The sequence below is a fragment of the Ranitomeya imitator genome, chromosome 2 (assembly GCF_032444005.1).
Source record: "Ranitomeya imitator isolate aRanImi1 chromosome 2, aRanImi1.pri, whole genome shotgun sequence".
Classification (NCBI taxonomy): Eukaryota; Metazoa; Chordata; class Amphibia; order Anura; family Dendrobatidae; genus Ranitomeya; species Ranitomeya imitator.
In genome coordinates, this window is record NC_091283.1 from 622,815,307 (window position 1) to 622,829,332 (window position 14,026).

Consider the following 14,026-nt stretch of genomic DNA (forward strand, 5'->3'; position numbering starts at 1 on the left):
AAACCACAATGGGGAAAGACACGCAGGGGGGAGAGGAGTGCATAGGAGAGGATTAGATACTGACTGCTGAGCCGTGTATCTAATCCTGTCCTGTGTGATACTGTGCTGCGCCGTGTATCTAATCCTATCTTGTGTGATACTGTACACAGGACAGGATTAGCTACACAGGACTAGATTAGCTACACAGGACAGAGGTAGCAGTGGTAGATGGTATATAGAGGCAGGCAGCAGTGGTAGATGGTATATAGAGGCAGGCAGCAGTCGTAGATGGTATATAGAGGCATGCAGCAGTGGTAGATGGTATATAGAGGCAGGCAGCAGTCGTAGATGGTATATAGAGGCAGGCAGCAGTCGTAGATGGTATATAGAGGCAGGCAGCAGTGGTAGTTGGTATATAGAGGCAGGCAGCAGTGGTATATAGGGGCTAGTAGCAGTGGTATATAGGGGCTAGTAGCAGTGGTATATAGGGGCTAGTAGCAGTGGTATATAGGGGCTAGTAGCAGTGGTATATAGTGGCTGGTAGCAGTGGTATATAGGGGCTAGTAGCAGTGGTATATAGGAGCAGGTAGCAGTGGTATATAGGGGCTAGTAGCAGTGGTATATAGGGGCAGGTAGCAGTGGTATATAGGGGCTAGTAGCAGTGGTATATAGGGGCTAGTAGCAGTGGTATATAGGGGCTAGTAGCAGTGGTATATAGGGGCTAGTAGCAGTGGTATATAGGAGCAGGTAGCAGTGGTATATAGGGGCTAGTAGCAGTGGTATATAGGAACTAGTAGCAGTGGTATATAGGGGCTAGTAGCAGTGGTATATAGGGGCTAGTAGCAGTGGTATATAGGAGCAGGTAGCAGTGGTATATAGGGGCTAGTAGCAGTGGTATAAAGGGGCTAGTAGCAGTGGTATATAGGGGCTAGTAGCAGTGGTATATAGGGGCTAGTAGCAGTGGTATATAGGGGCTAGTAGCAGTGGTATATAGGGGCTAGTAGCAGTGGTATATAGTGGCTGGTAGCAGTGGTATATAGGGGCTAGTAGCAGTGGTATATAGGGGCTAGTAGCAGTGGTATATAGGGGCTAGTAGCAGTGGTATATAGGGGCTAGTAGCAGTGGTATATAGGGGCTAGTAGCAGTGGTATATAGGGGCAGGTAGCAGTGGTATATAGGAGCAGGTAGCAGTGGTGTATAGGGGCTAGTAGCAGTGGTATATAGGGGCTAGTAGCAGTGGTATATAGGGGCTAGTAGCAGTGGTATATAGGAGCAGGCAGCAGTGGTATATAGGGGCTAGTAGCAGTGGTATATAGGGGCTAGTAGCAGTGGTATATAGGGGCTAGTAGCAGTGGTATATAGGGGCTAGTAGCAGTGGTATATAGGGGCTAGTAGCAGTGGTATATAGGGGCTAGTAGCAGTGGTATATAGTGGCTGGTAGCAGTGGTATATAGGGGATAGTAGCAGTGGTATATAGGGGCTAGTAGCAGTGGTATATAGGGGCTAGTAGCAGTGGTATATAGGGGCTAGTAGCAGTGGTATATAGGGGCTAGTAGCAGTGGTATATAGGGGCAGGTAGCAGTGGTATATAGGAGCAGGTAGCAGTGGTATATAGGGGCTGGTAGCAGTGGTATATAAGGGCTGGTAGCAGTGGTATATAGGGGCAGGTAGCAGTGGTATATAGGGGCTAGTAGCAGTGGTATATAGGGGCTAGTAGCAGTGGTATATAGGGGCTAGTAGCAGTGGTATATAGTGGCTGGTAGCAGTGGTATATAGGGGCAGGTAGCAGTGGTATATAGGAGCAGGTAGCAGTGGTATATAGGGGCTAGTAGCAGTGGTATATAGGGGCAGGTAGCAGTGGTATATAGGGGCTAGTAGCAGTGGTATATAGGGGCAGGTAGCAGTGGTATATAGGGGCTAGTAGCAGTGGTATATAGGGGCTAGTAGCAGTGGTATATAGGGGCTAGTAGCAGTGGTATATAGGGGCTAGTAGCAGTGGTATATAGGGGCAGGTAGCAGTGGTATATAGGAGCAGGTAGCAGTGGTATATAGGGGCTAGTAGCAGTGGTATATAGGGGCTAGTAGCAGTGGTATATAGGGGCTAGTAGCAGTGGTATATAGGGGCTAGTAGCAGTGGTATATAGGGGCAGGTAGCAGTGGTATATAGGAGCAGGTAGCAGTGGTATATAGGGGCTAGTAGCAGTGGTATATAGGGGCTATTAGCAGTGGTATATAGGGGCTAGTAGCAGTGGTATATAGGGGCTAGTAGCAGTGGTATATAGTGGCTGGTAGCAGTGGTATATAGGGGCTAGTAGCAGTGGTATATAGGGGCTAGTAGCAGTGGTATATAGGGGCTAGTAGCAGTGGTATATAGGGGCTAGTAGCAGTGGTATATAGGGGCTGGTAGCAGTGGTATATAGGAGCAGGTAGCAGTGGTATATAGGGGCTGGTAGCAGTGGTATATAGGGGCTAGTAGCAGTGGTATATAGGAGCAGGTAGCAGTGGTATATAGGGGCTGGTAGCAGTGGTATATAGGAGCAGGTAGCAGTGGTAGATGCATAAGAAAATAAAAACTCTGTACTTACCTTCAGTCCTCTCCCAGGAAGTGCTGAGTCATGTTCAGGGCAGAGCAGTGTGACGATCTCCCTGCTCTGCTCTGAACGGCAGTGAGCAGTGATTGCAGCCTGTGCTGTAATAATAAGTACAGGCTGCAATCACAGCTCCAGGCTGCAGATACTCATCCCAACCCTCGCTCCCAGCAGCAGCTTCTCCCTGGCAGCTCCTGCTGTGATCGCACACACTGAGCTGTGTGTGCGATGACAGAGGAAAAATACAAAATGGCAGCGATCTCCTCTCACAGCTGTGACGTAGCAGCCCAGTGGGCGTGCCCAAGTCACAGCTGAGAGGCAGGAGGAGCGGTCGGAGCCCGACTGTTGGCTCCTATGCCCATGGCTGCCGTAAGTGAGGTGTGCAAGTGTCGTGTCCAGACACTTACACCCACACTAATGAAAATGGCGGCCTCCAGTGGCAAAAGTAAAAATGAATAAATAAAAAAGTATTAAAGTACTACATTTACTTTTGTATTAAAAATAATTGATTATATAATCAATAATTATTAATACAAAAACTAAAATCACGGCACCCTCCCTTTAAGGGTTTGCATCAGTTCATTCTAAGAACATGCCTACAACTGTGAACATTTGGTTTTGTTTTTTATTGTGAAACAAACAACTAATAGGGCAAAAATAACTGAAAACTTCCTAAAGGCAAAACTGCTCCAGCTCCTTCAACTTAGATGGTTTCCTCTGGTGAACAGCAATCTTCAAATCTGACCACATATATTCAGTTGGATTAAAGGCCCCTTCACATTAAGCGACGCTGCAGCGATACCGACAACGATCCGGATCGCTGCAGTGTCGCTGTTTGGTCGCTGGAGAGCTGTCACACAGACCGCTCTCCAGCGACCAACGATGCCGGTAACCAGGGTAAATATCGGGTAACTAAGCGCAGGGCCGCGCTTAGTAACCCGATGTTTACCCTGGTTACCATGCTAAAAGTAAAAAAAAACAAACACTAGATACTTACCTACAGCCGTCTGTCCTCCAGCGCTGCGCTCTGCTTCTCTGCACTCCTCCTGTACTGTCTGGGAGCCGGAAAGCAGAGCGGTGACGTCACCGCTCTGCTTTCCGGCTCACAGCCAGTACAGGAGGAGTGCAGAGCACAGCGCTGGAGGACAGACAGCGGTAGGCAAGTATCTAGTGTTTGTTTTTTTTTACTTTTAGCATGGTAACCAGGGTAAACATCGGGTTACTAAGCGCGGCCCTGCGCTTAGTTACCCGATGTTTACCCTGGTTACCAGTGAAGACATCGCTGGATCGGTGTCACACACGCCGATCCAGCGATGTCTCCAGGGAGATCCAGCGACGAAATAAAGTTCTGGACTTTGTTCATCTCCCAGCAGGGGCCTGATCGTTGGTCGCTGTCACACAGAACGATTTCATTAACGATATCGTTGCTACGTCACAAATAGCAACGATATCGTTAACAATATCGTTATGTGTGAAGGTACCTTAAGGTCTTGGCTTTGACTAGGCCACTCCAAAACATTTCCACGTTTCCCCTTAAACTAATCAAGTGTTGCTTTAGCAGCATGCTTTGGGTCATTGTCTTGTTGGAAGGTGAATCTACTTCCCAGTCGCAAATCACTGACAGACTGGAAAAAGGTTTTGATCCAGAATATCCTTGTATTTTGCACCATCCATCATTCCCTAAACTCAGACCATTTTCTCCGTCCCTGTTGCAGAAAAACATCCCTTAATTCACAGCTTAAAATGATTATTTTATGAGTGCAACAATGGTATCAGACTCACAGAAAAGACTCCAATTAACTTACTATATTATCAAAAATTAACTTTTATTTATCAATCTAAAATTACCAAAAAGTGCAATTCACAAAGTACCATCCCAATTAAGAATTTGTCAAAAACACTAAATAGAGAGACCAGGTGGAGGTGCCTACCCCTGCTCTACTACTATAACAGCCCTCCCTACCAGCAGAGGTTGGCACCCTATTCCTGTGCAAATGGCGCCCCCACTCAAATTTAGCTCTCCCTTCTAACCCTGAGAGACCCTGTAAAGAATTAGATGAAAAGAACATATTGGTCTAATGGGGTGTAAGAGGTCTAATTACGTGTACAGTATAGACCAAAAGTTTGGACACACCTTCTCATTTAAAGATTTTTCTGTATTTTCATGACTATGAACATTGTAAATTCACACTGAAGGCATCAAAACTATGAATTAACACGTGGAATTATATACTTAAAGTAATGATGGCCACTCATTTTTCTTTACTTAGCTGCTTTTTTCTTGCCATAATACAAATTCTAACAGTCTATTCAGTAGGACTATCAGCTGTGTATCCACCAGACTTCTGCACAACACAACTGATGGTCCCAACCCCATTTATAAGGCAAGAAATTCCACTTATTAAACCGGACAGGGTACACCTGTGAAGTGAAAACCATTCCTGGTGACTAGCTCTTGAAGCTCATCAAGAGAATGCCAAGAGTGTGCAAAGCAGTCATCAAAGCAAAAGGTGGCTACTTTGAAGAACTTAGAATATAAGACATAATTTCAGTTGTTTCACAATTTTCTGTTAAGTATATCATTCCACATGTGTTAATTCATGTGATGCTCAGTGTGAATGTACAATTTTCATAGTCATGAAAATACAGACAAATCTTTAAATGAGAAGGTGTGTCCAAACTTTTGGTCTGTACTGTAGCTGACAAATTTAGTAGTACTATAGCTATAATAAAGTTTGCATAAATGGAGCTAGATATTATTACTTTTGTCAGATTCAAGTTATTTCTGTGACCATTGTGGGTTTTTCGGTCATTAAAGGAGGGGCACCAACAATTTTGACCACGTGTGTATGAAGGTAATTGCTTGCACCAGAAATGTTTAGGGGCTTCATCGCAAAAGGGGTGAATACATATGCACATGCCAATTTTTAGTTTTTTGATCCCATAAACTTACTTCATGCCTATATTTTTCTCACCTCACCAACTTAACTAGTGCTGATACATCACACAAAAATCAGATTATAAAAATATTTAAACACAGGTTGTAATGTAACAAAATAGGTAAAAAGCCAAAGAAAATGAATACAATTTTTAAGCCATTGTATGTTTACCTCTTCTCCACTCCTTTACATCAGTATGACCACCAAAAATATATTGATGAAAGTGAAGCTATATGGGCCTTTAAAGGGAATCTGTTAGTAGGATCAACCCTCCCAAACCGTTTAAATGGGCATGTATTTTATAGGAAGCTGAATAAAATGATATCTTAATATCTGCAATTTGATGTCTTATTCCAGAGAAATCTATGTATGGGTTCTACTATAGCATGTGGCTATATGGCTATTACCCAAAAATGCATCAAACAAGTTTCTCAGTACATACAATTTTTATACTTTATGTAAACAATTTTTAGTGTGTGCGAATGTCTTTTTCTGTATTTCCACTGCACACCAATTTTTGCCTCTAATAAAGATTTTTTTGTACTGTCAATTAACATGGTTTGTGAAATTATTTGACCCTATGTCGGATTTCCTCTTTTTGGTTTACAAGGCATATTTAAGTCTATGGAGATGGGAGAGAGGGAGGAGAGGAGCATAGTGCAAAAAATGACAAAATAAGCCAAGTTAAAGAGACAGAGATTATGCTGTAGTTTCATTTACTCATCCCAGGGCAGGATTCACAGCTACACTGCTCAGCACAGCGGGATAATCCTTTCAAAACCTCAGCTGCTTCTGTCTGTGTGCTTCCTAAGAAAATAAGAGCGGGAATACCTCGTCTATGTGTGTTGCATATAGGAAAAGCAAATAGTCTCTACCCACTAGCTCAGAGCCAAATTGAATATTAGAGATAGGACCTGCAGTGAGGAAAAACTCGTTAAAAATGCAGGATACAAGTTATGTAGTGGCAAGAAATAGTGTTATTCCTCATGTACAAACACATCACAACTTACTCTGAAATATTACGTGTAAGTATAGGTACTGTGGAAGATCGGCTCACTCAGCTGCTCAAAGATGTAGTCACAGGAATACTTTCCATTTAAGTTTTCAACTGGTTTATTAAAACATACTGTATTAACCAGTGCAACGTCAAGTAAATTAACACAGCTCTACGGGCATAATGGGAAAAACAAAATAGCATACTGTACAGTCTGTGTGGCGGTGGGGATTCGTCCACTCATTAACACGAGCACAGCTCTGGAGATTTTGTCTCCAGACACACTGAATGAGTCCACATTTATCTTCTGAACCACACCCTGGGGTGGAGATACAGTGAATAGCCTCCCACCCACTCTTTACTGTTCACAAAAACCCATCCCTTAATATGGCCGATTATCCCCTCTCAGCACTTAGAATGCTGGAGCATTTTTCCAGGTTAACATCACTAAGGCTGTGACCTTCTCATAGTACCCTTTAAATATGGTTTAGCATCAGAGGACGTACTGGTTCTCCTTTAGGAGATGGGTAATTAGCATAAATATGGATTAAGAAGTCAATTCAATTTTAAATTCATTGTTTGGGATGATTGATGAATTTCATTACTAAGCATTTATTGATGACAAGTTCATGTTATGTTTCTGCACATGTCATTGACAACCATGCTTACGCTAAATTGCAGATACTGGAGACACGCAACAACCACCACCATCCTACGAGAGGAGCAATAACTTTATGTACCCACAGATGGACCTGCTGGAACTAAGAGAGGCTGTAAATACTCCGTAAGTAAAGAATTATTTTATTCTAATTATGTTGTCTATCAAAACAGTCATGGTTGGATGAATGGACTCCGTCAGGTAGTGCAGACATTGATAAGCTGTGTTTGACCGGTGAGGATCAACCTCTAGGGCCGCTGCCAAATAAAAAAAGAGGCCCCAGTGACCGGGCAAGCACAAGGTTTGCTTTAAATTTTACTCTGGGAAAGTGCCCACTAGTCTGAACAGGAAACTATTAGCTCAGTTCTGTCCTCAGTCCTGGGAGTCTGACCCTCATAGATCAAACTTGATATGGATACAATTACTATTCGCATGACTAATCCTACCTGACCTGAAAGTGACTATGACTATGACTATGACTATACTGACTATGTGTCTATCCATATGTGGAGACATTGTTGTGGATAATGATTAGAATCATAACCGATCATTTGGCTGTTGTGCAGGTTTTTAGAAGTTCAGTTGTTTGTTTTTTTTAACCAGATTTCCATATGGAGGACAGAACCAATTGCCGACTCTTCCTCCAAGACCCCTGTATGATAATGTAAGTCTATATAATGAAGCAAATACTATCTACAACAATATGGTTGTGATTTGTTACATTTTTGACACATCTATTAATTAAACAGGAATAATTAATAGAAAAAAACTGTCACCAGGTTTTTGCTACCCTATCTGAGAGCAGCATAATGTAGAAACAGACACCCTGACTCCAGCGATGCGTCACTTACTGGTTGCTGCAGTTTTGATAAAATCACTGCTGCAGATCTATCTGGTAGCTCAGAGTGCCGAGCTCTGTATAACCCCGCCTCCACCACTTAACCAGGGATTCAAGCTTCAGGAGGCTAATTTGCATATTCCAGGTGCCTTCTGGGAGAAGCGAAGTCTCCCTAAGCTAGAAGATCGTTGGGTACAGCCGGGACCAGCTGCTTCGAAAGCATCACCAAACCAGGGATTCAAGCTTCAGGAGGCTAATTTGCATATTCCAGGTGCCTTCTGGGAGAAGCGAAGTCTCCCTAAGCTAGAAGATCGTTGGGTACAGCCGGGACCAGCTGCTTCGAAAGCATCACCAAACCAGGGATTCAAGCTTCAGGAGGCTAATTTGCATATTCCAGGTGCCTTCTGGGAGAAGCGAAGTCTCCCTAAGCTAGAAGATCGTTGGGTACAGCCGGGACCAGCTGCTTCGAAAGCATCACCAAACCGCGCGCCGTATTTTTGCCTGTAGGACATTATTGCAAGAGAGCTTGGCTGAGTAGATTACACAAGAAGGAAAACACACAGCAAGTCAGCAGGATCTAGGAGCAACATGGCAGATGTGACAACCTACATGGTGAGCTGCAGCATGTGCTACATGTTCACAGATCGACCAGAAGAAGAATTAAATTTCACCTGTCAGAAGTGTAGACTAGTGGCCCTTTTAGAAGAAAAGGTGCGGGGTCTGGAAGAAAGAATAGCAACTTTGAAACTCATCAAAGAGAATGAAGACTTTCTAGACAGAACAGAAGCATCTCTACTGGTCACAGAAGGTGCAAAAAGTGTCAGAGAACCTCCAAAAGCAGATGAGTGGAAGCATGTGACCAAAAGAAGCAAGAAGACCATGGAGAAATCACCAACCACACAACTGAAGAACCGATATCAAATCTTTGTAGAGGATGAAGATGGCACACCTAAGAATGAAGCAATACCAGCAAGCAAAAAAGAAAAGGGCACACAGCAACAAGTGACAGCAAAAAGTACAGCCAAGAAGCAACGAAGAGTGGTGGTGGTGGGAGACTCACTACTGAGAGGCACTGAAGCAGCCATCTGCAGACCGGACATAACTGCAAGAGAAGTATGCTGCCTTCCAGGTGCGATGATCAAGGATGTGACCGATAGGATACCAAAGCTCTTCAGCTCCAAGGACGTCCACCCATTTCTTCTGATACATGTTGGCACCAATGACACGGCAAGGAAGGACCTACCGACAATCTGCAAGGACTTTGAAGAGTTGGGGAAGAAAGTAAAGGAACTGGATGCACAGGTAGTTTTTTCTTCTATCCTTCCAGTAGACGGGCATGGCACCAGGAGATGGAACAGGATCCTTGATGCAAACAACTGGCTAAGACGATGGTGCAGACAACAAGGATTTGGATTCCTGGACCACGGTGTGAATTACTGTTATGATGGACTCCTCGCCAGAGACGGACTACACCTCAACAAACCTGGGAAACACACATTCGCCAGAAGACTCGCTACACTCATCAGGAGGGCGTTAAACTAGAAGAAGAGGGGACGGGAAGAAAAACATTAGACTCGAACAAAGACGACCCAGGAAAACATACTCAGAAGGGAGGTAAGAACATTTCTAAAACAATCCACAGTGAGGAGATTGGAACAAAACAAAATCCTCTGAACTGCATGCTCGCAAACGCCAGAAGCCTGACAAACAAGATGGAAGAACTAGAAGCAGAAATATCTACAGGTAACTTTGACATAGTGGGAATAACCGAGACATGGTTAGATGAAAGCTATGACTGGGCAGTTAACTTACAGGGTTACAGTCTGTTTAGAAAGGATCGTAAAAATCGGAGAGGAGGAGGGGTTTGTCTCTATGTAAAGTCTTGTCTAAAGTCCACTTTAAGGGAGGATATTAGCGAAGGGAATGAGGATGTCGAGTCCATATGGGTTGAAATTCATGGAGGGAAAAATGGTAACAAAATTCTCATTGGGGTCTGTTACAAACCCCCAAATATAACAGAAACCATGGAAAGTCTACTTCTAAAGCAGATAGATGAAGCTGCAACCCATAATGAGGTCCTGGTTATGGGGGACTTTAACTACCCGGATATTAACTGGGAAACAGAAACCTGTGAAACCCATAAAGGCAACAGGTTTCTGCTAATAACCAAGAAAAATTATCTTTCACAATTGGTGCAGAATCCAACCAGAGGAGCAGCACTTTTAGACCTAATACTATCTAATAGACCTGACAGAATAACAAATCTGCAGGTGGTTGGGCATTTAGGAAATAGCGACCACAATATTGTGCAGTTTCACCTGTCTTTCACTAGGGGGACTTGTCAGGGAGTCACAAAAACATTGAACTTTAGGAAGGCAAAGTTTGAACAGCTTAGAGATGCCCTTAATCTGGTAGACTGGGACAATATCCTCAGAAATGAGAATACAGATAATAAATGGGAAATGTTTAAGAACATCCTAAATAGGCAGTGTAAGCGGTTTATACCTTGTGGGAATAAAAGGACTAGAAATAGGAAAAACCCAATGTGGCTAAACAAAGAAGTAAGACAGGCAATTAACAGTAAAAAGAAAGCATTTGCACTACTAAAGCAGGATGGCACCAATGAAGCTCTAAAAAACTATAGGGAGAAAAATACTTTATCTAAAAAACTAATTAAAGCTGCCAAAAAGGAAACAGAGAAGCACATTGCTAAGGAGAGTAAAACTAATCCCAAACTGTTCTTCAACTATATCAATAGTAAAAGAATAAAAACTGAAAATGTAGGCCCCTTAAAAAATAGTGAGGAAAGAATGGTTGTAGATGATGAGGAAAAAGCTAACATATTAAACACCTTCTTCTCCACGGTATTCACGGTGGAAAATGAAATGCTAGGTGAAATCCCAAGAAACAATGAAAACCCTATATTAAGGGTCACCAATCTAACCCAAGAAGAGGTGCGAAACCGGCTAAATAAGATTAAAATAGATAAATCTCCGGGTCCGGATGGCATACACCCACGAGTACTAAGAGAACTAAGTAATGTAATAGATAAACCATTATTTCTTATTTTTAGTGACTCTATAGCGACAGGGTCTGTTCCGCAGGACTGGCGCATAGCAAATGTGGTGCCAATATTCAAAAAGGGCTCTAAAAGTGAACCTGGAAATTATAGGCCAGTAAGTCTAACCTCTATTGTTGGTAAAATATTTGAAGGGTTTCTGAGGGATGTTATTCTGGATTATCTCAATGAGAATAACTGTTTAACTCCATATCAGCATGGGTTTATGAGAAATCGCTCCTGTCAAACCAATCTAATCAGTTTTTATGAAGAGGTAAGCTATAGACTGGACCACGGTGAGTCATTGGACGTGGTATATCTCGATTTTTCCAAAGCGTTTGATACCGTGCCGCACAAGAGGTTGGTACACAAAATGAGAATGCTTGGTCTGGGGGAAAATGTGTGTAAATGGGTTAGTAACTGGCTTAGTGATAGAAAGCAGAGGGTGGTTATAAATGGTATAGTCTCTAACTGGGTCGCTGTGACCAGTGGGGTACCGCAGGGGTCAGTATTGGGACCTGTTCTCTTCAACATATTCATTAATGATCTGGTAGAAGGTTTACACAGTAAAATATCGATATTTGCAGATGATACAAAACTATGTAAAGCAGTTAATACAAGAGAAGATAGTATTCTGCTACAGATGGATCTGGATAAGTTGGAAACTTGGGCTGAAAGGTGGCAGATGAGGTTTAACAATGATAAATGTAAGGTTATACACATGGGAAGAAGGAATCAATGTCACCATTACACACTGAACGGGAAACCACTGGGTAAATCTGACAGGGAGAAGGACTTGGGGATCCTAGTTAATGATAAACTTACCTGGAGCAGCCAGTGCCAGGCAGCAGCTGCCAAGGCAAACAGGATCATGGGGTGCATTAAAAGAGGTCTGGATACACATGATGAGAGCATTATACTGCCTCTGTACAAATCCCTAGTTAGACCGCACATGGAGTACTGTGTCCAGTTTTGGGCACCGGTGCTCAGGAAGGATATAATGGAACTAGAGAGAGTACAAAGGAGGGCAACAAAATTAATAAAGGGGATGGGAGAACTACAATACCCAGATAGATTAGCGAAATTAGGATTATTTAGTCTAGAAAAAAGACGACTGAGGGGCGATCTAATAACCATGTATAAGTATATAAGGGGACAATACAAATATCTCGCTGAGGATCTGTTTATACCAAGGAAGGTGACAGGCACAAGGGGGCATTCTTTGCGTCTGGAGGAGAGAAGGTTTTTCCACCAACATAGAAGAGGATTCTTTACTGTTAGGGCAGTGAGAATCTGGAATTGCTTGCCTGAGGAGGTGGTGATGGCGAACTCAGTCGAGGGGTTCAAGAGAGGCCTGGATGTCTTCCTGGAGCAGAACAATATTGTATCATACAATTATTAGGTTCTGTAGAAGGACGTAGATCTGGGTATTTATTATGATAGAATATAGGCTGAACTGGATGGACAAATGTCTTTTTTCGGCCTTACTAACTATGTTACTATGTTACTATGTTACAAGCAGAAAGCTGCCAATCAGTGGTGGGGGTGTGGTTGGGTTACCTGGCAGCAGGTTTACTAGTCCTCTAGTGATAATCTCCTGCTGATAAAACAATGATTTTATAAAAACTACATTAAGCAGCCCTGTATGGGACACATCGCTGGAATCAGAATTTCTGCACCTACATTATGCTGCAAAAACCTGGTGACGGATTCTCTTTAAGTGATTAACACTCCAAATGTATAATGTAGAGGATGTTAAAACTAAACACAGATTTTCCACACTGAAATAAAACAATTGTAGTATTATTGAGGCACATGCTGTATTCAGTGCCATCATGGTAGTAACTATGTTTGAAGACAAACAAGGCCATAACATAATTCTAATTTTCAAAGACTAGAATGAGTGAAATGCTTTATTGCAAGCCTTTTCCACCAACATGATGTGGGTACCATTAATGGCAATATGTATGCTGCGAATAGTTAGCAACATTAAAATGAACAATATACTTTGTGATCTTTGTTATTTATGTTTTACAGGCTGCTTATCCTACAACTTTCCCTCCAGCAATGCAAGCTGCGCCTCCTTTTTTCCCAAGGGTTCCAGCTTTGACACCTTTTTTCCCATTAGTTCAACATGAAACTCCAATCTTACCCACAGTTCCCATATTAACAGATCCGATACCTGCACAAACAAATATACCTTTATTTCCTGCGGTCTCACCTCTGACCCCTACAGTTGTGCCATTACCAAAGGAGTCCCCGAATAAACCTTATCAAAAAGGTGAACAGAGGCACATGCAAATCCAATTAGGGGCAGTAATGATGTACATTAAAGTGTATATAAACTTGTTTTTTTTTTTTCCTTTTTTAGCTAGAAATTAAATTTGGATATATTTTGTAATATGATCAATTACCCTATATTACTGCCTTCAAAATAGGTAAGGAAGTGCGCTTTAATAGGTGCAAAGATCCGTACCCTTTATCTAAAGTACAGATCTCTCAAATAGGAGTGTAATGGTGGGGTTTCATTTTATATAGCCGCAAAACTGAGATGAGTACAGGATGTGAGCCTGTATAGCGCCCTTACTGTGACCGCAGCATGTTCTCTATACACCCTGGTAGAGAAGTGATTGTCGACTTTTCCCACAATCACTCCAGGACCCCAATCTTGCACAGCACCCTCACTTTGACTGCAGCATGTAACCTGCTATATTCCCTGGTAGAGAAGAGGGGTGTCTGCAGGAACAAACATATCATTGGTGCCACCTGTGCAGCCAAGTAGGGGCCCAAAAGGTAAGAAGACCCAATTCCATCTTCAAAGCAGGTGGAATTGTGTATTTTGATGAGCTATTTGACTGCAACCGGCACATATTGTGTTCTTGCACTGGGGCCTGTCTATGTCCACCACTGCCTGCAGAGAAGTGTCTGTCTGCTGTTCCCAGGAGCGCTCTCCATGTCCCCCGCTCCTGCAC

General features: G+C 42.8%; 1 protein-coding gene across 1 annotated transcript in view; it reads left to right on the top strand.

Annotated features, from left to right (window-relative positions):
* The window catches only part of TOM1L1 (target of myb1 like 1 membrane trafficking protein), a 199,952-nt gene that overhangs the window by 123,923 nt on the left and 62,003 nt on the right, over nucleotides 1-14,026 (top strand). Inside the window, exons 11-13 of the mRNA XM_069752503.1 lie at nucleotides 7,182-7,284; nucleotides 7,762-7,822; nucleotides 13,092-13,335. Of these exons, the coding sequence (XP_069608604.1) occupies nucleotides 7,182-7,284; nucleotides 7,762-7,822; nucleotides 13,092-13,335 (408 nt within the window). The remainder of the gene's footprint in view (nucleotides 1-7,181; nucleotides 7,285-7,761; nucleotides 7,823-13,091; nucleotides 13,336-14,026) is intronic.